This window comes from Kryptolebias marmoratus, linkage group LG8, assembly GCF_001649575.2.
Source record: "Kryptolebias marmoratus isolate JLee-2015 linkage group LG8, ASM164957v2, whole genome shotgun sequence".
NCBI lineage: Eukaryota > Metazoa > Chordata > Actinopteri > Cyprinodontiformes > Rivulidae > Kryptolebias > Kryptolebias marmoratus.
The window spans coordinates 21,067,486-21,092,008 of record NC_051437.1 but is presented as its reverse complement, the minus strand read 5'-3'; the positions used below and the strand labels follow the sequence as shown (position 1 = coordinate 21,092,008).

General features: G+C 37.5%; 1 protein-coding gene across 10 annotated transcripts in view; it reads right to left on the bottom strand.

Annotated features, from left to right (window-relative positions):
• Positions 1–24,523, bottom strand: part of kazna (kazrin, periplakin interacting protein a) — a 151,592-nt gene that overhangs the window by 10,305 nt on the left and 116,764 nt on the right. For 5 of the 10 annotated variants that reach the window (XM_017417722.3, XM_037977201.1, XM_017417725.3 and 2 more), the window contains 6 exons: positions 13,941–14,132; positions 4,194–4,330; positions 3,517–3,687; positions 2,937–3,020; positions 1,700–1,889; positions 225–361 (listed from right to left, as the gene is read on the bottom strand). In XM_017417722.3, the coding sequence (XP_017273211.1) occupies positions 225–361; positions 1,700–1,889; positions 2,937–3,020; positions 3,517–3,687; positions 4,194–4,330; positions 13,941–14,132 (911 nt within the window). Of the gene's footprint in view, positions 1–193; positions 362–1,699; positions 1,890–2,936; positions 3,021–3,516; positions 3,688–4,193; positions 4,331–13,940; positions 14,133–24,523 lie in introns of all 10 variants that reach the window. The other 5 variants (XR_003039215.2, XM_017417729.3, XM_017417724.3 and 2 more) reach the window with 3 other exon arrangements.

The window sequence follows — 24,523 nt, the reverse complement described above, 5'->3', positions numbered from 1 at the left end:
TTTCCATGCTGCCGGGCATGCACTCAAATCAACAACCACCACTGGATTTTACAGAAATCCAAACCACATCAACAGAGGGAGTACACAGCAGACAGTGTGGGGCAAAAGTGAACTCAGCCAGAAGGATGGTGGACAGAAACGACAGCAGCCAGGCAGTAAAACGGTCAGCAGTTACCACAAAGGAGGTGATTACTTGGGAGGGTGCAGTGGTGAGCAGCCCTTACATTGCAGAGCGAATGAGTCCGATGACGCGGTGAGTTGATGTCGCTGGGTGTGGACGACCGATCTCCCTCCATTGCCGAGGCGTCAGAGATGATGGAGGGCTGACGCGAGTGGCATGGGCTCACCCGCACGGCGGCCACTAAGTGGGATGAGAGAGGAGAGAGAAAAAAAAAAGGCTTGTTTCTGACTCGGGTGTTTGGGATGCCAAAAGTAGTGAGCAGGCAGAAATAAAATAAAAAATAAAATTGATTCGCCTTAGTACTCTAGCACCATTAAATAAAATAGATTTAAAATGTACAGTAATAAAGAAAAATAAATTTGAAACCAGTTGCAGTTGCTAAGCAACAGTAAAAACAGCTTACCAGAGGTTGAGAGCATGTGTGCATTTTCCAATGAGACTGATTCAGATAGTACAACTATTTTCATTGCAATTTGGAGGTTCTGATTGTTCACACATCTTCCCTGTTTTCTCTCCTGTGCCTGTGACTTTCTCCAGATGTTCCCAATTCGTTAACAACTGGTGTGTGAGCCCAAAACTGCCCTTTAAAACATCTGTAGGAACTCAGAAGAATTTAAATTCTGATGGCTGAAAGGCTATAATTTGTGAAGAACTTCATCTTTTCTGATGCCTTCTGCTGCTACTTTGTACTTTAGTTAGACTATATATATATATATATATTGTATATATTTTCTGAAAGTTTTAAGTGTAATATTTTAAGGCTGAAAGTTTATAGAACAGCATTTGCATAAACTGAGATTGAAGTTGTTTTAAGATGGCAATAATCCACTTGGGTCTTGGCTTCTCAGACTAGTCATTACCTTGTCAATCTGGTTAGATATATAAACTTTCTCCAAACCTAAAGAGCTATCAACAACAGGTAAGATAATAATTACTAACTTTTCAACAGAACCCCACTTCAAAAGATCCCATATATCATTTTGAAGATCTGTATGAAGATCCAACTAAGTTTGACTGAGCTACAGGATAAAGAGCCAACTGAATTTTAAATATGGTTTTATATTGTATTTTTAGACAAATGTCTGCATGTCAGATTAGTGTTGTGACAGGCCATGCCATTTCTCGTTCGACTCCTACAGTGTATGTCAGTCAAAGGGGGCAGCTGCTGTACAAAAGTAAAACCTAAAAGGAGGACTGAAAACACTGAATAAAAAGAGTAAATAATACTAACAATTTTAGCAAGAAATTAGAAAAATAAATGATAAAAATGTAAATTTTCAGTATTCTGTTCCCTTTCTCACAATTTCTACTTAACATGCAACTGATGTTCAGTTTTCAATAATGTCAAAAGAGAAGAAAACATAAAGCATATGACACGACACAACAGCAACATCATCATACAGAGCAGATGGCAAGATTGAATGTGTTTACAGCAGCTTTGTGTGAGCATGCAGAGGGTAAACAATGGTATCACCAACCCATGTTGCTCAGTTTGTGTGCAGGATGAGGATGATGTACCTTGTCTGTCAGTGGGATGCCCTGAGTGGACATAGAGGGTCTGCTGACTCTGTCTTATGGCCGCAGTCAGGGGGAGATCAGCCTGCATCACCCACTCCTGGTTGTTGCCGTTGACGACCGCCTCTGTTGGCATGGCCAGGGAGTGACGCTTGGGCACATCTTTCGTCAGGGTGGCTAGTGACTGTTTGGCCTAAAGGAGAGAGACAGACATGTATATTCTGAGCAGCTATACGAACCTGGGAGAAAATCTTCATCTTTGATAGAGCTTGTGTTTCTCTAAGATCACTAATATTTATTTAAATTTACTTCTGCATTATGTGCACATAAACATTTTGGGTTTTGTGTCTAGAATTCTGTGGGCTTCCCTTCTGCCTCCTCACGCTGCTCTTGTCTCCTGAAAATGTAGCTGTTTTCTTGTTCTCCTGTTGTCTAAAGTCTCTTACCATCATTCCTGAGAAAGCTGACAAAAGTAAATAAATATATAAACAACAGCACGAAACCTCCCTATAAAACAAGGATAGAAAATTTGGAGGAGGCGTTTGTTGTTTGCTTGCCATGGGGGGTGGAAGCTGGAGGTTGGTGGTGTGTAAAAACAGAGAAACTGAAAACAATTAGGGCTTTCTATAACTTTAATGAATACATTTGCTTTGAGGTGCTTTTCAGCAGCAACAATGAGCTGCCGGAGCCTTGGGAGGTGTGTTTATTTTGCGTTGGCAAAATGTTCCTTTATTTATTTATTTTCCTGTGTGGTTGTGTGTTTTCCGATTAGCCATGACGTGTTGCTGTTTAAAACTGCTCGAAAAAGTATTATTGTGCAAATCTTATTGTCATGCCAAACACGAACAGGCTGCAATTCACCAGCACAATCAGCTTCAGCGCAATCATGTTGACTCACCAGCAGTCAAATGATTATCAGCCACAGTCTTTGACATGCAAAACAGAATGCAGTCACAAATCTTTGGGGTAATTAGTCATTGGAATTTTGTTGCTCATTTATTTTTGAGAGCATTTCAGCATCAAATTGAATCAAAAACACATTCAGATCAATCAAGGAGGAAAAACACTTTGGGATTGCTGATGTTAGGAACACCAGGATCAGTGAGGGTTGGCTGAGGATTAGACAAAAAACGTGCATCTGAGAAGGGGGGGGGCTTCCCAAACTGACAATTAAGTCACAGGTAGGAGACATTTTCAGGGAAAGTGAGGGTCAAATTTTCAAACTGGGGGCCAGTCTTACCGCCATGACCCTGGGAGAGTAGTCCCTGTCCACAAGGCGTTCAAACACTCGGAACTCCATTCTCTGATTGACACAGTTACTCATCTGAGGGGGTTGGAGATATGAGCAATGGCTAGACATTTAAAGGCTTTCTATATTTTAATTAAACATCTAGAACAGCACAAGTGTCAGACAGTTGTGATGCACACTCATAAAATCAAATTTTTCCTCTTTGTTTCAAGAAAAATGAATGTTTGGAGCAAGTATTTCAAAATAAAAATCTGTTTAAACAAAAGAAACCATTTTTGGTTCACCACTTGTTACTAATTATATTTTTTTGCACACAAGTTTGTCATAATTTGCACAAAATTTCTGATACAGTTCATAATTAGGTAAAAGTCACAGAAAAGCTAAAAGGTTATGGTTGAATATTTGCTGTAACTTGACTTATCTTTTGTTCTTTTAGCCATTTAAAGTAAAGTTGTTTCATTTTAAAATTTCTGCATGTATCCCTTAACTCAGCTACACGAAAGTTAGATAAAAGCCTTAAAAAGTGTCTGACTCTGTGTCAGATCATCTCTTGTCTGCCCTTCAGTCTCACCATGGCGAGTTCTGCCTCCAGCTCCTTGATGCGGTTCTCTTTGAGGTCGAGCTGGGAGCGCAGCATCCCTGTGTGCTCGGTGGCTTCCTTGGTCTGTCGTCGCAGGTCCCACTTCTCTCTTTCTAGGAGGTCTTTCTCTTTAGCCAGAGCCTTTACTGCGTCCTCGCTCTCCTGGCAGACACACATATCCTGATGAATAGGTTCACAAGTGGAGCCCAACTATACTGACAGACTTTAACCTGGAAAATAGTAATACTGTTTTTGTTTTATTTATTTATTTTTAAAATTGCATTAAAGATCAAGTAAAGCCTCTGTTTATCTGGTCTATCAACCTTTCTAAGCCTGCACTGCATGCAGTGTTGTATGACACAACACATAACCTGTCTAAACTAAAACAACAGGAGTGGGCTTGACTAAAAATCTAATCTTTAAAGTGTAATTGTTTTTTTGCGGTACACATACACATACATAAAAGTATTCTCATCCACAGTGTATCGACTCACTGATTTGATCGCCCAAGCTTCATTGATCATTGTTCATGGATTGTGTTTGCCCAAAAGGTATTTTGTGCAATACGCAACCAATGAGAACAGCAACAAAAGTAAAAAGTTGTGTTTGTTTTTTTGTTTTTTTTCTGCGTGCATCTGTGCATGCCAGTGTGGGTGTATGCGCCATACTTTTCTGTGCTGCTCGTAGTTGCGTATGAAGTCGCGGAGCTGCTCCTCCCGGCTCTCCAGGGTGGCATAAAGCTGCTGCATCTGGTTCACCAGATCTGCCTTTTCCGCTTTCAGACGCTTACGATCCGACTTCATAGCTGTGAGAAAGGTGTGGAAAACCACAATAAGGTGGATTCAGGTTGTAAGTGAGCATTGGAGACCTAACAAATATGTAGAATGGTTAAAAGAATTATTATTATTATTCTTGTTTTTCTTTTTTTGCATCACTTGATGCTCACAAGTTGACGGTTTTTCAAATGCATAATAACTAGATCAATAATCTCCTTTGAATATTAAATGCATGAGTAAAAACATTAAATACACATGCTGCTGCTGGCCTAACACTGCATGACTGCATGCTGATAAGGAAGTGAGTCACATATGAACCCTTCTGTCAATCTTCTCTTTGCGTATGGCTTCGTAAGAGGCAGAGACTCGCTTTTCATCTATCTCCCTGCCACACACTGTCTGTAATCCTCTGGCAATGCACCCACGCATCAGGATAAAAAAAATACAGTCCACGGTGGTTATTCAGATAAGTCCTAATTTTTCCAACATCCACATCTCTTTCCTTTCCTCTTACCGTGGTTCTTTTCTTACTTTTTCCTGATCTGCCTTCTTGTGCACAGATATTTACTTAAAATTGAGCTTTTCTTCCAACCAACAATGACAACATGGGGTTTATATTTATCCAATGTGTTCTTTCTGTCTGTTCACCTTTGTCTTCTCTTTCAGCTTTAGAATAATATCCTATAATCCCACAGGGTTACCCATTTCCTTGTTGATGTTCGTTACCATGAGTTCATCTCACTTTTCCTCTTTTCCCCTCTTTTCAGAGCCAATTGTGAGTTATTAATTAACGTATATCACAGCCTGGTTAGCTAATTGCGTGACATTCACAAGTTGAGTCTGGGGATCATGCTCAAGCAAGTGAAATGAAAGAATCGCTTTCAAGTAAAGACACCATTGTGTTTCCCTTTTTCTTTCTCGTCACCCCATTCATATCTCTTCTTAGCACGCTGCCTTAAAGGTGGAATCTCTCTAGGCTCGAGGCATAAACAGGCCACACTTGCTGGCAAATGAAGACAAAAACCATCCCTCACTGACCAAGAGAAACAGGAAACCTCACAGCACCTGCCTGAGGAAGTGAAATGAAAGCTGCCTTTGAAACGAGCCAAAAACTCTGCTGCTGTCTCACATCCTGCACCTGCGACTGTTTGGCAGCGACAAGCCTCCTGGTGTTGGGTGAAGGAAAGCACTCACTGGGACTTTGTGAAAAGATCCATTCACAGCAGAAAATCATCTAACTCTTAGTTAACAATAACAAACTGTCTATAAACACTTTGAATACACAAAGATAGGCCTGGGGCTCCGTGTTGGTGAGTTGCACTGAAGACTAAAGGAAAGATGGAGAAGCACATGAACGTTTCCTCCTGCTGGCAACCATTTTGATAACTAACATACTTTGTGGCTTTATTCAAGCCTCCAAGAAGCATTCCCAGACGCAATAGGCAGCGAGCTGAGGCTGTAGTGCGTAAACAGGAGGGCAACAAAAAAGAAGCAGTTCAACAGGAACGTGTCTGTGCAAGCACCCATTAATTCCCTACCATGTGTTCTATACAAAGAAAGGACATAGTTTAGACCCTTTGCAGAAAATAATGATGTTTTAGATGTATTCACTTTGTATTATTTAAATAGTTAGGTACTTGGATATTTGTTTATACCTGTGATGAGTGAACTTTAAGATAAGATTAGAGTCCCTCAGTGGAAGAGCACTCTCACACCTTCAATCAACCCATATTATTATTTTTTTGAAAGAAAAATGAATTTGTAACACCCAGTAAGACAGAATTTCTCAATATTAAGATCATGTGAGAGTTAACCTGCTGTGCAAGGTAAGAAAATGTTCAGAGGATAGCAGAGGTCAATAATCAAGCCATTTAAGAGTACCATGCATTTCCCAATTAAAACCTTAAGTCTCGCCATAATTTGACTCTGAGGAACTCTGCTTAACCATGAATGACAGCTTGACTGGTGCCACATTTCCCATTATTACAATGCTGCTTCGTCAGTATTAGCTACTCCGCTAAAAAACCTTGGACGCATTCATATCCCATCAGGAAAACAGTAGCTGCAAATTTATTGGCTTGCACAATCCTCTGATAAATAGATGAAGAGAGACACCAAAAAATAATCACCAATCCCAAAGTGTAAAAAAATTAACATGGTTTATCTTAGAAATGTGCCTAAATATGATTACTAACACATATAGAATCTTGATTTGTTTCTAAATTATACATGTCTTTAAATAAAATAAAGAAACACTATTAATATATTTATTTATTACATTTTTCTGTCTAAAAATGAATGAATGTCTGTCTTTGTGTCAAATTCAGAGAAATACAAATACTTAGGGGTACTTACACCTATGTGAAAAAAAATACATTTGAGTGGTTTACAGCTTTTTCAAAACAATGCTGTCAAAAGTTCACAATCCCATTATCCAATGTTAAGAATAAATACACCTGTCTGCATCCTTCTCTCTTGATACAGTCTCTCACATCTGCATAAGTGCTTACCAGCTCACCCCACAAAGGCTCTTCAGCTACCAAACCCCAAATGCTTTGAAGTAGTTTAATGTGTGGATCTACCACTCCAGCACCCTAAAAGCCTTTGTCTACTGGGCTCCTCTATGGTGCTTTGCCTCTAAAGTACTTAATAAATAAGCCAACTCATTAGCTACTTCACAGGTCCACTTCAGTTTAAAAATAACTTTAATTGGTGGCTTTTCACATTTGTATGACTGTATATATATATGTGTGTGTGTGTGTGTGTGTGTGTGTGTATATGTATATATATATGTGTGTGTGTGTGTGTGTGTGTGTGTGTATATATATATATATATGTGTGTGTGTGTGTGTGTGTGTGTGTACATGTGAGCAAATTATCTCATGGACCACTGGACAGATTTAAATGAAACCCTCAAAAAAAAATCATTGTATGCACATCTACAACAGGTTAAGTTTTGAAGTCCCCAGTTTGAGACTGGCGCCACAGCCAATCAACATTAACCCAAAAATGGCTGTACCTCAGACAGTTTTACAGATATTGAGATAAAATTTCATGTGGTGGCAGCTGAGAATAATTTACAATGCAAACTCCGAGCAGTAAGAGATCTCACAAAAAGTCCCAATATTGCATGAGATTGCACATATAATTAACAAGGCTTGACCAAATATATCCCTTCTAATCCTAAAATGATCTTAATTTTAACAATCTGGCAAAAAGGCTTTATGCATTATTTAAGGACTACTAGGCCTTTAATTAATTATGAAAACAAAAAAATCACCCTCACCTTCCTTGTTTGCTGGTTTGCACAGTTCGAATCCACTTCATTACTGTGATATGCTTCTCACGTCCCACTCACTGAATCAATCTGCTTGAATATCACTGCTCATTATTATGCGTGCCCCGTCCATTTTTTGAGGCGAATCAAACAAGATTCTAGTTATGATTTCAGTTTGAAAATATTTCCTACAACTCTGTTTTCAGCTCATTCTAAAAATATGAAATCCATAGCATTTGAATTTTAACAAAGGTGAGCAAGTTCTGCTCACCAATCAGGATCATAAAAATTACACTCCCCCCCACACACACACGGAAGATAATACTCTGAACATTAATAGAGAATTCACTCCGCACTGCTATTACTCCCTGTAACTTCAGTTTGTTGGATAAGGGACATGCTTTTAGCCGACCCTCAACATGTACTGTATATTTCTGGTGAAAGCAAAACAAAAGACATTGTTTCACTGAAAAAGAATCTATTGCTCATGTTTTTGAATTTTAGATTTGCAGAGCGACTGATGAAATAGGAGCCTCGGAGCGGCACTGCACTTTCACCTCCATTCTTCCTGAAAAAATAAACAAACTGATGGAATGAATGAAGTCGGCGGCTGCGTCTGCATCGGCAACTTACTCTTGTAAAAAGTGTGTGTGTAATCTGTTCATTAAAAACTACAAACAATAGTTTATAGATTGTACAGTACATCATAGTAAAAATGTGTATTTTAGAAGCATTCTGAGCATCACTACTTTAAAGGTTTTGTTTTTCCTGCAATTCCTAACTCTTTTCATGCAGGACTCATCTATGTTTCATGCATTAGGCAAATGGGGGTACTTTTCTGTTGTTGCGATTAGGTTTATTGGTCTTGGTGTAAATACTGCTTTAACTGTATGCATAAACTCTATTAGGACACAGCCCCCAATTATCAGAAGCCTGATGGTGTTTCTGTTTTGATAAAGGAAGAGAAAATAAAAGAAAAATTACTAAAGTTTGTGGCCTAATCTCAAACAGGAAACTAATGAGCCAGGAGATCTGATAGAGTTAGATGTGATGCAGAAGCCAGTACGGTGTGAGATAGATATCTAACATGCAGCCATGCCAGTGTCTCCACTGGTCACAGATACCACCTCACCTCCAACCCTGGATCTGATGGCTAACATTTCTTCTCATCCTCCCTAGTTTCTGACACACAAAGCAGACCTAAAATTATAAGGTGTGTTTGTGCTGTTGTATTTTAAAAATCTTTAGCATCAAAAGTCCTGTCCGGATCCAAATGTTGAACACTGTTAACCTGGTCAAATTTAACTCACTGCTGGACGTTTTTGGTAAGTGTAAAAAGGCCCTAAATGTAAATTTAGTCCATCGTACTTAAAAGCTGAGTTCTTGCAACACAAAATATTAATCTGGGATGATATAAGTGCATAAGCAATTTAAATTACAGCACTAGCAAGTCAAGAGGAGAATTCTGATGGGTATATTGTCTCTTTATCGAATTCAAGACTGGTGGCTAAAACTGTTTTGATTACCACAAGGAGCTACTGGGATCCAAATGTGGATTCCAAGCAAATTGAATAGACCAAGGTGCAAACATAACAGCAGTATCATCTTCAATATTATACACTATGATAAAGCTGCAGTTAGTGAGGAAACATGTACCAAACAAAATACACAAAAACAAGCAGTTCTTAATTTTGTCTTTGTTTCCAAAATTCAGCTGAAGTTTCTTGAAAGTAAATGTAAATGTCAATAAGAGTGGAGTTACTTTAAAGTTGTTTCCTTGGAAAGCCAGTTGAGATTTAGCAGCTTTGCGTGTGTTTTGGTGTTTTAATGCTTGCTGAGGAGAGCGCCTTGTAGTGAAGGACGGAGCTGCTTTCAGTGTGTAAAACGACACTAAACACAGCAGGCTGCGCTTTGATGATTTGTAGCTGTCTCCTGCTTTCATAAAAGCTATGAAATAACTGGGGTTCCCTTAGTGATGGTAATTAGCCAAGGGGAAAGAAGTTAATTAAAACCAGTAAAAAAGGGCCAACTTTACTTTGAAAATTTATTAAAGAGATCTTTGATGAGAAAGTTTAAGTAATTACTGTGTAAACTTATAAACATCTTTTTAATAAGTGGCCAATTGGTTTCCTTGTTAGACTTCCACTTTAGGGTTTAAAGGTCACAACGGCTGTGTTATTTCATTGTTTGCCTAAAGGTGAGGGGCACAACATGCAGTTTCATGAGACATCAGAAGAAAAAAATATAAAGAAAAATAACAAAATGCAATTTTAAGAGGTTGGCAATTATCCAGATGACAACAAAGGTGCTCAGAGGCCCAAATCTGGTTCACACCAGGAATAAAGTCAGCCTTAAATATGAAACAATGCAGGAATCATCAGACCAAACAAATCCAACCAGAGAGATAAAAGAGGAGCCAAAAAGGAAGAAAATCGGAAATAAATAGATAAAAAAAACTGACTGAAAAGTGGAGTTCTTTCATGTCTTTTCTGTTTGTGTTCACTGGCTCCATAAAATCTGCATAAAATTTTGTTTCTGTCTCATTTTCAAAGTAAACAGATATTATTGCAAACATTAGATACAGAGGAGAATGTATTTCATGCTACTTCATCCTCTTTCTTTTTGATCCTGGCAAAAATAAAGCAAAACGGGAATAAAATAGTTATAGTGTTTCAAAATTATTACTGGTAGAGCTTCAACATGACAACTCAGTGCTTAAGTCCTCCAATCATCCCTTTCATTCTTCTGGAATAAAAAAATACACTTTGCAGAAACATCTGGCATGTTGTTTGTAATATGAAAACCTCACAAAAACCGTGAAAAATCAAACTGAGTCGACTTCTCACCTCCAATCAATCTGCACCATATGGAAATTGCTGAAGTTAATGAGGTATGCTCTCAAGAACATTTTTTTCATCATTAACAGCCACTTTAAACCTACCTATTCCTTCGCCTCAACAAACACACACTGTTAGTGGAATTAGGAAAATAATAACAAAAAAATGTGAAAAGCCTGAGAAACATAAACACACATTTGTAGTGCAGTGCGACAGAATATTGTTAGTAAGATGGAAACAAAAACAATTTTTATCTGAGTACCACTATGCCCGACAATACTCAACCTTCACAAAACCAAATCTAATAATCCATATTCTTTGTCTAAGTCTAAGCCTTCCTTGAGAGCAAAACAGCAAATCAAAGTAAATTTGATACACTTAAGGCTTAAAGGGGCTTCAAACAATTGGCTTGTTTTTAAACTACATCTGATTAGAATGAGAGGGGGAAAACTCTTTTGAGGTTTTAAAATAAAGCATTTTACATTTACTGATAAATTTATTCAGCTATTTGACAGATGTGAAGGATAAAAATGGGTAAGATTTGAGCTGTTTTGTCAGAGGCTGTTTTATTAGTGTTCACGTCGTGCCCTATTGTGTGTGTGTGTGTGTGTGTTTGTGTATTTGTCTGCTTTTGCAAAGTATTTCCCACTAGACGAATTTTAATGAAACTGATGAAAAAAGTAAAGCAAACACAAAATGACTTTAACTCAGTCAATTTCACTGATGTTGAGCTAAAATGTGGTGTGGTAGTAGCTGAGTGTGATCTTCAACAGATCACGTGACATCTGACAGCGTGAAAACTGTCGCTATAATTCCAACTCCTTTCCTCATAAGAGGATCTTAGTTTAAAACTCTAACATGAAAGGTGGTGGTGGGGGATGGATATGCATTCCCTGAAGAAGCGCTATACCTTTAATTTTTATTCTCTTTACACTGGTTTATTATAGCAACGGCCACTAGCCATGTTCTAATGTGCCAGTTTCTATGGCAGAACATACAGTCTAAACATCTGATAGAAGCAGTTGTGAAAGCAACATGATGAAAAAAATAAGATAAAATGAGATGACAGATGCCTTTCTACTTCCCTTTTGGAAACAAAACTATAAACATTACTGGGGACAAAGCCAAATTTCACAAGCTGTTACCCATCTCAAGCAAAAAGCAGGAAGGCAGGAAGTGATACAATAGCTGCCCTTTTCTGGCTGCCTTTAAAACAGTGTTTATTTTACAGAGAGACGATCAATAGTCTGAGTTTATGATGATTGAGAGAGACGACTGTGGACTCAGGAGAGGGCATCAGGAGGAACATAGCAATGCGAGTGTACTTTTTGCAGAAAGCTTACTGCTGTAACATCTTGTGCATGGGTCAGTTTCTGGTCACTGTTTACCTTGAACACCAGCCAGGTCTCTGTTTCTCTCTTTTGACGGCTTTAAAAAGCAAACAATTATTTGGAAATAATAGCAACAAGAACATCTTCTTACTTAAATTCAGTCATTTCAATTTGGCTCTCTGAATCAAGAGTGCCCATTTCCTGTCCCTCTTCACGTCCCCCCTCTTAATTGCAGAGCAGATCCACTCTGCTTAATGTTTCTGGCTCTTGTAAGTCAACCAAAGTCCCCTTTTATCAAGCTTTTATTAGCAACTGATTACTGTCATCGCCTGCTGGGGCTGCTAGGCTTTGGCCTTCATTAACATGCCTGAGTCATATAAATGCTGGTATGAGGCTGAGAGGAGTCTGTTTAGAGAGCTAAACATCCAGCTGAGGAAGAGATAAGTCTTTATTTAATGTGTGATCTGTTCTGCTCAGCTCCAGTCCATTTTGTTTTCGCTCACTTCTGCCAGAAAAAAGTAGACGTTGAGTGAAACGTTGCAGCAACAAAATCCCCTGACAGGAGGTTATGCTTTTGTGTTATTCCAAATGAGAGTTTTGCACCCTGCCTCACTTTATGAGCAATAATTATTTGAAAAGAGTGATTCATTGTTGTTCTGATGACATCTCTGCTTGATGCTCTGCAACCCACTGCTGCAAGCCTCACAGAACTTATTCAGTGCTTTCAATTGAACACGTTTTCTGGATTTCTGTCAGAATATTTCTACCTGGCAAATACTCACCTCTAAAGCCATGATAGAGAACCAAATTCTGTTACAGTTAATTGAAATTATTAAACTTAAAACAAAATAAAATGAATCTTGTAGTCATTTTTTCTGCCATCTATCCTTGTGTCTTAATTATTAGTGGGCGATAATGTTTTTGACTACAACACAATAATGTTTACAAATATTAGGTTAAGATTTGATGTGGTATTAGCTGATAATAACCCCTGAGTATTAAACACTGTGCAAGGGGTGATGCTTATAACTTTGGCAATAACTGCTGAAAACAATCCAAAATATTTCATGAACCACTGAACAGACTTTAATGAAACTTTTAAAAAGTAATCACCAAATGTACATCTGCAAATAATTATTTTTTGGAGCTAACCCAGTTTAACATGGCTGCCACAGCTTATCAATCATTGCCTACACGAAAATGGCAATAATTTAGTCAGATTTACAGACACAGAGCTAATGTTTGACGTGGTAGTAGCTGAAAACCATAAACAACCCATACTTTGAGCATGAGCACATTGTGTGAGGGCTTGTGATATTGCATGAGATTGTCCAGAACGTTATTTTCAAGATTTGACTCAAATGGCTAAAACTGTCATTTCTTAACATGAGATGATCTCAGTCGAAAACTCTGACATGAAAGGCAACAGGTGATATGCATTCCTTCAAAGAATGCTAGGGTTTTAATTTTAAACACTGAATCCATCACTGGTCTGATGACTGAAGCTCATCCAGTATGTTGTGCTGAATTCACATCTGTCCACATGTAAGCTGCAGAGTGGGAGTAAATCATTTCTTCTCACTGCAGAACTGCCTAAAAGAACAAAAAAGCTGTGTTGCCGTTGTCCTCTCTCCTCCTCACACGCCACTACATCATCTCACAGGCATAACACATGCTAATGGACCATGATGCACCTAATGTACTGCATGAACCTTGCTGTTATAGGTACTCATGGTAACATTATGGTGGCAAGAAATCATGCACTGTTTTAAGCCGAATGGAGCAAAATGCAGCAGGGTTTCTCTCAAAAAGAGTGGAAAGAAAAAAAAATCAAAGCAGCTGAAAGCTGAACGATTAAGCAATGATTGGAGCAGAAAGTAGAAATTGCACTAATCAGAGTGGCATGAAGCTTTTACGTTAGCTTTTCAACTTCTGTGCCCTGGTAGCTGATACCACAGACCATCTCAGAGGTCCCAATGTCCAAGGTCGGGACTCTTTATTTGTCACAGACATGTTTTAAAGAATACTGAAATGAAAATGTAACTCTCATAAGACTAAAAGCCATTTCAGTTGCACAAGGGAACAAATGTTATAGCAATTTTAAAATGCCATTTTTATTTTAGTTTTTTGTTTCTGTTTCCTAACTATAATAATGATGTTACTGTTTTAAGAACACACTCAGTTTCTTGTTTACCTTGTAAAGCCTCCTTGGCTCGATCTAGATCCTGCTCCTTCTGAGCCAGCTGCACTCGGAGCTCCGTGGCAGAGAGGACGTCAGCCGAGCAGCCTCCCTGGGTCTCCTCCAAGTCCTTACTCAACATGTCCTTCATCTGCCGCAGCAGGTGCACCTCCTCCTGGAGCTGGGCCACCTCCTCACGCAGCAGGACTACATCATAAAGAGAAGAAGGAAGAGGGCTTTGAGATGACAGACTGAAAAACATGGATTTTTTCTTTCTTTTATGATGGTAGAATTACCAGAAAATAGTATAAGTCAAAGTGAAAACAGACGGAGATGGGTTTTTAAAAAAAAAAATCCAGACTCATACACATGGTGCCAATTTCTGCAGAAGCTGTTCTGTCAAAAATGGAAAACTGATTAAAGGTCAGCATAAGGTAGTTATAATTTTATTTTTGATTGAGATAACTGCTGCACAAAATTACCTATTGTCAGTAAAACCAATCACAGAGATTCACAGGTTCCAGAAGATAAATACAGACTAAGGCGGTGATGCTGAAATAACTTTTTTTGAACGCACACTGTGACAGGAATAATGACATCCATTTAATATTCACTGAATGCTGCTTTAAAGTGCTCATCTGTGACTTTGTCACAAAGAAGCAAATAATAAAAAGAAAATAAAAACTGAAGGGAGAATATTTTTTTTTCTCTTCTGAGTCACTGAAAAAACAAATTCTCAAAACACCAGCAGCAGCAACTTTTTAAACAAGCCACAACAGAGAAATATAAGACTTTTATTTCTCACTTCAAGACTCAGAAAACAAAATAAATGAATAAAATGTAAAAATGATCCGTTTTGCACACCGGATGTGCTTATGAGGAGTTATTTTGTAAAAGGAGAAGTGGAGTCATTCAGCTCATTTTTATGCATCCTCAGGGTTAAGGGTGGGGGTGGGGTGTAAAACGGGGGGAGAGGAAAACTGCTCCAGTGCTGTGCATAAATTACATCACATTCTTCCACCCCATCTCCACTCCTACCATCTGACAACATTAGAAATGGATGGAAAGACTGAGGGAGAAAAAGGCTGATATTTCAAAATACTAAGAGACAAATGAGCCAATTAAAGCTAAAATACAGATTGCACGTTTGATTTTTAGTTAAAGATTGGAAGATTCAGTTGACATGGAGAAATGTATAAAAGAAAAAAGTATATAAAGTGTAGATGTCAGTGTGCAGTAATGTTAGCCAGTACAGCAAATACTTTCATATAATTTGAAAGGTAAAGATTAGTGGAACTGAAAAGTTATTTTTGTATTATTGCAAGGTTTAATAATAAAATATATCATCCCCTGTTTCATATAAGCTTTTCAGTACCAAGTTTAAAATGTTTATTGTGTACCAATCAAATTCTATAAATGTATTAATGATTTCATATATAGTTTCACTGACATTGTCTTCCATGACATTGTCTTTTTATCATGGTCACATACTGATTTAACTAAAGATTTAAAATGAAAGAAGAAATTTGTTTTTCAGCAGGCTCGATTTATCTGTCTGTCCATTACACTGACTGATTTTAAGCACGAAGCACTTTTAGTACCTTTAGTTACACCTTAAACTTGGTACTGTACAGATATATATATATATATATATTTTTTTTTTTTTTCCAGACAAGACATTTAACTTTTATCATAATGAAAAAGATGTAAAAAGAAAACCATGACATATGTTTTAACCTTACTTTTACGCATTTTAGCAACATGTAAAGCACTTTTGCTTATATTTCCTCCTCTGAGATTAAAACAAAAAAAAGTCTTTATGATAGGTTTATTGTGTGAATGAAAATGGCCTTTCAAGTCTGTTAACTTGACTAAATGTATGTGATTTAGGATAAGAGCTGCCTGCTAAATAATAATAGTAATTATAAGGAAATGTAAAAGGAGTAATTAGGAGAAGGGTCAAGAGAAAAATGCAGGTGAGTGGAGAGTCATTACACACAGAGGTGCACTTAATGGAGCTGATAATGGAACAACATTTCAGATGGCATCTCAAGCAGCAACCTCCTTATAGGACAACACAAAGAGTTGTCCCATTTTGGAAGAAAAAGATCAACCTGAGGGTAATTTTTATTGGTTTTTAAAAATCTAATAACAGTCACATAATCCTTTTTGAATAAACTTACTTTTATTAATTGTGCAAAGGCAGCAACCCAAGGTGGGATGTAGAAGACACAAAGGCAGTGAAAACATGAAAATGCACGTGGTTATTGCTTTGACTTGAACCTATAATATTGTTTGTTCTATATGGACTGAGATAGGCATCAAATTTTATGCATTTTAACAGATAATAATGACCCTTTCTATTTTGAGATTACACAGTCACAACAATAGCACCAAAGTTACAGGCAAAGGTGGCTGATATCCATCTAGACATCTAAGCAAAGTTTCTTCTATTGCAGCATTTATTGGATATTCACACAAAGAGATATATAAAACCAAGCAAGTTTGAAATGTGCATACTGTAAAAATACATCATTTATCCATCTGGCCTCGGGTCTACTGACTTTCTTTGGATGGTTTAAAAATATACAATTATCATAGTTACTGTCAACACAAACTGTGCTCAGAGATCCCAAATAAAACTGATAGATGGTTAGGCTGTATAGTTGTTTCTTTGCCAAACACTGAGCAAGCAAAGTATTAGGTAAACTGTGGGCTGTGGCTGAAAGAAGGCTGAGCTGCTACCCTTAAGTTAGTGAAGTTCAGTGCAGTGCTGTTGTTCCAGCCTCACTGCTCAGTCAGCAGTATTATCTTGGACTGGATGCTACAGTGGCTCACTGGTGCCTCTTGAGCTACACAATGTTATACTTGCAAAAGTAAAAGGCATAAGCGCATAAAGCTTATTTAGTGTGTTTATTTAAAGTCTTCAACATGTCTTGTAGAGAATGCCACAGGGAACAGATGGAAGCTTTGGGAACAGTCTATAAAATGATCTATGAATTATGTACATTCAAAGATCCCTCTTTATGTCTGCTTTCATTCTGTTCCAATTCCTTTAACAGGCTCGCCTGCTACTTAATATGATTCACTGAAACAGTAAATAAAATCCCCATCCTCGGCCACTGATCTAAATGACTGCTGAAATGTGTGCATTTGCATAATAGCAGCCATAAATCAGCTGACATGCAACAGGAACCAGTGAATTATGAATCTGATCAGTGTCATTTCCTATTTGTATGATTTAACCCAAATGGCTTAAACTGTCTCCCTAAATAATCCTGCAGCTGTTGCGTGACAGTTTTGGTATGGTAGAAACCAGTCGTAAAATGATTCTAAAGTATCAGCACTTCTCTGGGAATGTAAAACTTATTATCCTCTATTTATGAAGTAGATTTAATGGTGGGGAAAAGAGATTAAACATTTCATTGAAAAAATTACAAAGGCTTCTTTCTTGTGTGTGTGAACACCCTTTGCAACCAAAAACTTCATTTGCTACAAAAAGTTTTTGGATTTATTTTTGTTTTACAACAAAACTTGTCAGGGAAATATCACAGTTCTTTGGAGCTTATACTTTTTAGGTTCATAGAATACGTCAGCATGAGACGTTTTCTTTATCTGTCTCTGTCTTTATGTCACTCTGTGCCCCACAATCTTTCTCTTCTAACACTGTTCCTCTGTCTCGCAATTCCTCCTCTCCCACAACGAAAGTTGCAAAAACGTCCAGCAATCTGTCAGAGATTTCATTGGCCATGAGGCAGCTGAAATTGGTCTTGGCTGGAACAGCGGTGGAGGTGGAAAATTGATGGAGAACGACAGTAAGTGTCTAGAGGGGGGTCATTTTTAGATTGGTTTTTCCGTCTTTTGAGAGAGTGGGAAGGAAAGACAGGATGGAGTTCAATTTTTACCCAATACTGGTGAGGAAATCAATTAACAGGCTTATTGTTTCTACAGAATTTGTATGCAGCCTGCAGTAAAGACCCAATGATGGCAGTTTCATTGTTGCCATTGTAACAAGAAGTCATAGTCCACCATGTATGCAACATAATGGCAAGACCTGCTGTAAAAAGACTACTGAACAATATTGATAGAATGTAAAATAACATTATAAAATTATGATACAATGTGTTTTAAAATAGTTTAGATGATATGTATGCACTACTGTGACTACTGCTGTACAACATATATCATGTTCAACCAAATCAACTTAACCACAGTGCTACAAAAAATTTTCTTATACAGTAATATATAATTATAAACAGTGCCATATGGTTCTTAAGAACCAACAACATGCCGCTCGCATAGCCTACCCTGCAAAGAAGAATGGGGGTGTGTAGGGTAATGTATACTGCCTAAATGCAACACATATTGTACCACAGTTGTGCAGGACAAAGGCACAACCCAATTCAGGAATGTGTTGAATAAGAAAGGGGATATAAGAGCAGCCGGGGTCAAGAATGTGGGCAGCAAGTGCTTTCATGATGGGAGGCAACAATTCACATCCTCTTATTTGTTTTGGACGAGCAACTGAGCCTTGTTCCTGCACTCACAATCTGTATTCAAACAGACTGTCTGAAACCCTATTCAGAGATGCCAGACTGCAGGTTAATAGTTTAACCCTTCACAGGACCATGTGGACTTGAATAAATAAATTATTGATTTTAGAGCGCAAGATTGTGATTATATAGTTAAGACTCGCACGAGAGTTTTGCATAACCGCTCAGGAGTTCCTTGCAGTGTCACATTTTTACTTTCTGCAAATCCTTCTTATAGCACAGTTCTTCCAAATGCTAAGAGATAATGCCAGCACAAAGCTCAATGAGAAAATTAATAGGTAATGTTGTTTAGTCACACATCAAAACTTGGTATCCTCAGGTTCACAAAGTATTTTGACAACTAAGCTAGAACTTTACCACCTAAACATCTACAAAATCCATACCAATCTGTCTTTCCATCTGAAACTACAGTCAAAAATGAGTCATCCAGCTGATGGACTTGTTGTGACACATTTCAGTTTCTCTCCCCAGTAACATATAAATACCATGCATTTATCAGAAATGTACACCAGAAAAAAGAACACATTATGTGAAATCTTGTTACTTTTCTACTGTCAAAGGTGTTTAGAATCCTTTTAGAAAAACAAAGCATACTTTTAAAAAGTTTTAACTTTTAGTTTGACAAGTTATTCCAAATTCAATAACCCATTCAGACACATCTGTGTGTTTTTGGATAACATCACATTTTTCCTTTTTCATTCTCAGTAGAAGCTAAAATAGTTCATTAAAAGGTTAAATCTTAAATTTGTGTTGTACATGATTCACAATCCCATCATGTCAATCTCTTTTTTCTTTAATTAATAAGTAATGTCTTCAGAATGATATGTCTTCAGAATGATGACGGGATGCTCATTTAACCTCAGGATCCAAAGTTGAAAGCAACTGACATCTAGTCAAACTTAGCTAACACAAAACATGAACCATAAAAAAAAACTGCGCACAACCAAATATGTGCTGTCGCCCTGCAACATCAGTGAAAGCATGGTAGGATAATGATTAATTTTTTTTTTATTACAGGCATATATAAAAACAAAAGCTGTGTCTTTTCATGCAAAGCTAAAAAAAGGCTTGTTGGTTAAACATTTACACTTACAGTAAATAGATAATTTTAATCTCTCACAGCACTATTAAAGCCACATACAGTTCATCCTGTGGTGTGGCTCTATCACCAGTATAGTTCTATTAATGCCACAGAAGCAGATATCTAAGGTCTGTTTGGTTGCAAAGTCAAGCTTTTATGTCCCTGTGAAGGCTTCAGTGCTACTTGGAACAGGCCAGTATGATGCCTTATTGTCTAGTTGTTGTGCTGGTTACACCATTTTAGTGCAGTTTTACATCCAATATTGTCCTGCTGGGGAATGCTGCTGCCATGAGGGGGTGTGCTTGGTCTGCAGCACGTTATACAGGAAGTACATTTTTCTACACAAATGTGGTAACTCTACTGTTTCAACTTAGCCCGATCACCATTGGTGACATCAACCATAACAGGGATAAATGCCACATCTAAGTTTTAAATGACATTTTTAAAGCAATACAATTACTTTTAGATAAGCTGTAAACTACCATAGCACCACCCAACAGATTTCCATCCAATATAACAATAATTTCACTGAACACAGGTTTTAAGTATTAGGTGATTTCAGTTTGTGTAGAAGTTACTAATACACAGTATTTCAAAAGTTTAGGATATAAAATAATTATCAGAAGAGCAAATGAAAAAATAGCACTGTCGTGCATCCTTTTCTCACACTTTCAAATCTGAACCTGCACATATCATCCTGAGCAGAAAGCCCAAATATATTTCAAATAGCCTTTCATCTCAAATGAGTTAGCAGGGACATTAATAAAACTTTAGAGCCTCATTTTCTCTGTTTGTCACACAAACACATCCTCATTTTTATGGACCATTGATAGCAGATTCATCAGCGGGTCATGACAGTTGTAACGCCGAAGCTCTGACTGATGAAGGCAGCCTGTAGTGTCTGTTCTGTCTGGCACTGCATAGCTTCAGATTAACCAGTCAATTCTCATGAGCAGAACGATCTCAGTGCATCGCCTGAGGAGTTGACAGCCTCATGGCTGATGAACAGTGGAAAAAAAAAAAAAAACACAAAAAATATCTTGCCTTTGGGCTCTCAATCATAGGAATCAGACTAATATTCTTTATTAACCGAGACAGTGATGAAGACAGATTGGTATTAGGGATAACACAAAAGAGGAAAGACTGCGGTTTATTGATGAAAACACCAGCATGGAGGGCAAATCTCAAGTCTCTGAGGTTTGTAGCCTGAATAAACTCATGATTGTGCTTATGTTCAGAGATTACAAATAATAACATAAACAGGAATGACTGAATCTTAATTTAGCCCAACCAAAGCACAACCAGAATTAAATGTAACCCTAAAACAATTCAAATCTTTAAAAAAATATGTTTGTTAGCAAAATAGCTCATAAAACAATAGATAAATAAAACTAAAACTTTTAGGAAACAATCCTTGGATGTACATCTACAACTTATTAACTTTTGGAGTCAATCTAATTTACTATGGCTGCCACAGCCAACTGGCCATAGGAAACACAAAAATAATTATAAGTCAATCAATATCACATATATTGAACTAAAATTTGATGTGACAGTAGCTGATAGTTGTTCCCAATACTTACTCTGAGCATGATCTCTAAAAATATTCCATGAGATTGTTCATAATGTATTTTTCAAGGTTTTACTGAAACAACAACAGCTCTGTCAATTATCTCTTTAAAACTCCGGGATGAAAGACAAGGCTGATATGCATTCCTACAAGTTATTTTCTTGAAAAAGTAAGCATTATTTTAGAAGCTAACAAAACTAAACCATAAGTAAATTCAACAGTAACTTTGAAATAACTAAAATTTAAATCCCTCAGAATTTGATGTTTTGAAAAAAAAAAAAAAAAAAGAACATCACAGACACTTCAATGACAGCCACCTTCCCTGCTTGACTTCTTCCCTTTCCTTCTTCCAGTGTTTATCGAGTACAGTATGCTTTAACGTTACAGAATCTGACATCCACATGCTGGCGAGCCTATTTCATGCTTCAGGTCCTTGGAGAAATGGAGGGTTGAACTCGTGTGAGAGTGAGGTTCAGAACAAAGCTGAACAGTGAACAGAAAACTGATTGGAGAGAAAGATAGAGCGTAATCTCAGTCACATTCCATCACAATCTGCGTCCAGTCGTTTAAAATCCTCTTTGTGGATGGTATCACTGACCAGAACTAGGGTCTTTTTTTTTTTCTTTGAAAGAAAAAAAAACACAAACTGCAAATAATTACCTAAAGATATAGCTGCAGCAGCACGTGTGCATCTAAAAGGAATAAAAATGTGCATTTTTACTTAAAAAAAACTTGCAGGAGAGATTTAAAGCTGTCTTCCTTGCAGCACCATTTAACAGAGTTGCATACGCAGCCCTCTTCGTTTCACAGCCTGAGAAATACACCGGAACAGTGTGTTGTTTTGAAGGATTTCTGAGAGAAAACCATGAACAGTAAGCTAACTGTCTTTCTGAGGGTGCAGATGGACAGATTTATAAAGCAGCTTTCTGAATTCTTTGTCATGGAGATTAACAGCAGAGTTTCCATGAAACACGAGAAGATGGAGCTGAGGTGATTATAAATAGATTTTGGAAGGAAGATAATTGGAAGCCTGCCTCCCAAGTTTCAAGTTTTTTGATTCAGCAGTTCAAACACACCTTTGTCATATTTTAAACTCCAACAATGAAAATGATCTGAAACATTGCTCTTCTCTACAAAAGCATTAGCTGGATGGTGTTGTACAATATGAGCAGTAATACTACTAAGCTCAAAAATGTGCTTAGTAAATTTTGACTGATTAGCTCAGTGCTTTCTCCTCTGTCTTCGTATGTCTAAGAGGAACTTGGTTGACATAAACTGCCAGCATTACTGGATCTTATTTAAAAAGGATTTGATTTTATTGTTATTTCTTGCATAGTTTTAGGTCAGATTTGTTGATGCAACGACACGCTGTTGACTGACAACTGTTTTCAGAAGCATTCCAGGAATTTAACAAATCTAATTTAACAGAGCAGAACCACAGTTCAAGGAGACAGTTTATCTTTCCCACCAATTACAGTCTGAGATTTAGTACAACATTAGCAAAGTCAGTGCCAATTATAAATCCTGTTTTACTGATTTGTATATGTAAGCTGGCAATTAGAAGATGGAAAGACATTTGACTTTCCAACTGTTAAATTTATTTTTCTTTATTTAGCACATCCTCTCTAAAAACCATCAGGCTGGACATGAAACATAAGCTGTTCTCAGCATCACAACGTTTCCAGTCTTTTGTTGTGTTTGTCTTGTGGTTTTCATAATGTGTTAATGGTATCAAATTTAACATAAGCATATATTTAAAATAAAAAAACTAAGTATCTGATTTAACAGTGGTAACATTCTGAATATAATGTAATATAATGAAATACTAAGAAAGTCTGAAACTGCAATTTAGCAAAAAAAAAATTAATAAATAAAATTCATAGCCATAATGATGAACGTTCAAGTTACCAACTATGTCCTTCAGTGGTCCACCTTTTAGTTTCACACAATTCATCACCCAGGATTTTAGCTTTGCAGGCATTCAGGTGGGAAAAAAGGACAAAAAAAATTTAAAAAGAGGACTGTAATAGCAGAAAAATTGCACTATTTGCCTGTTTCTGGTATGACTAATGATGTGTATATTGCTGTCTGACTTTGCATGTTAACGATGGTGCTTTGCTGTGGTGTTTTGGGTTGATAGAAGATTTAAGTATTATTTTGAACAGCTTATGTGATAAGAGTCGGTTTCATTAGTCCAGACAAAAAAACCTGCCTATGTTCCATGGGGTATCACAGAATTATCTCTTCAGTCCTAATTTGGACAAACATCTACAGTATGTGAACATAAATGCTACTGAGTTTTACATTGTTTGATAACATATATATTGTATGTTTATGTATATGTATTTTTTTATTTTCCTTTTATTGTTGCACAACTCTAAGCTTGCTTCAATTTATTTCCTGAATACAATGAATTCACAGGGACAAACTTTTATTTGGACAGTTTTCTCATGGATGACAGTGGTTTAACTTTGACCGTCTCGTGTGTACCAGTGCATGCATGGCAGAGCAAGTGTGAAGGTACGTTTGAGTGCTTATAGTTGGAAAAATGCCCTTTTCTGGAGCAGACTAAGGTGTTGTTATTAATAGCCTGAGCCAAATAAGAGGCCAGTCAATGTGTCACCATGGATATTTCATCACACACACACACACAGAACGTCTGCCTACCTGCCACAATGACGACACCCTACAATCTTTCAAACCAATCAAAGATGTATCAGCAAGCACGCCCTGTTGCCAAAAATAAAAAGTGTTTTCTGCATGTGTCATGCCAAGATGACAGTGATGGTTTGGCATGGTGAAAAGAGAATATCGAGGTGTCAAAATAATCCTGGTTTCCTCTAAAAATTCTGGATCTGGAATATGTTGTAGAAGTGACTTGAGCTTCTGATGACAGCATCTGTAAATAAAGCGACACGACTGAAAAGACTGCCGCTGCAAATGTGAGTCGCTTTCTCAGTGATCTGTAGAAAGCAGGTTATGTAAATTTGATGAGCTGTAGAGGAATGACTGTTGTTTAAGATCAACACCCAACGGGGGGGTGAGTTTGATTCCTAACACTGAATTTTTGCTTTTGTTTTGAAGTAAATGTGATCATTCAGAGTCCTTAAACAGAGATAGATGAGACATTATAAAGACTCCAATCAATTTGTCCAAGCTGAAATACAAAATGACTTCATACCCTCAGAAAGTGGCACGTCTCATGATTACTACAGTTGCTTTGCCATTATCCCTGACTTGATTCTGACAGGCTGCTGATTTTCAGTGACTTGTTCTAAATTGTCACCTGTGTACCACAAAGGAGTGAAACTAGCTCTGACCTGAGGGAGCAGTTCCTGAGGCACAGTTAGTGAAAGATGGCAATTACACAACTAGGAACAAAATCAGCTGCTCC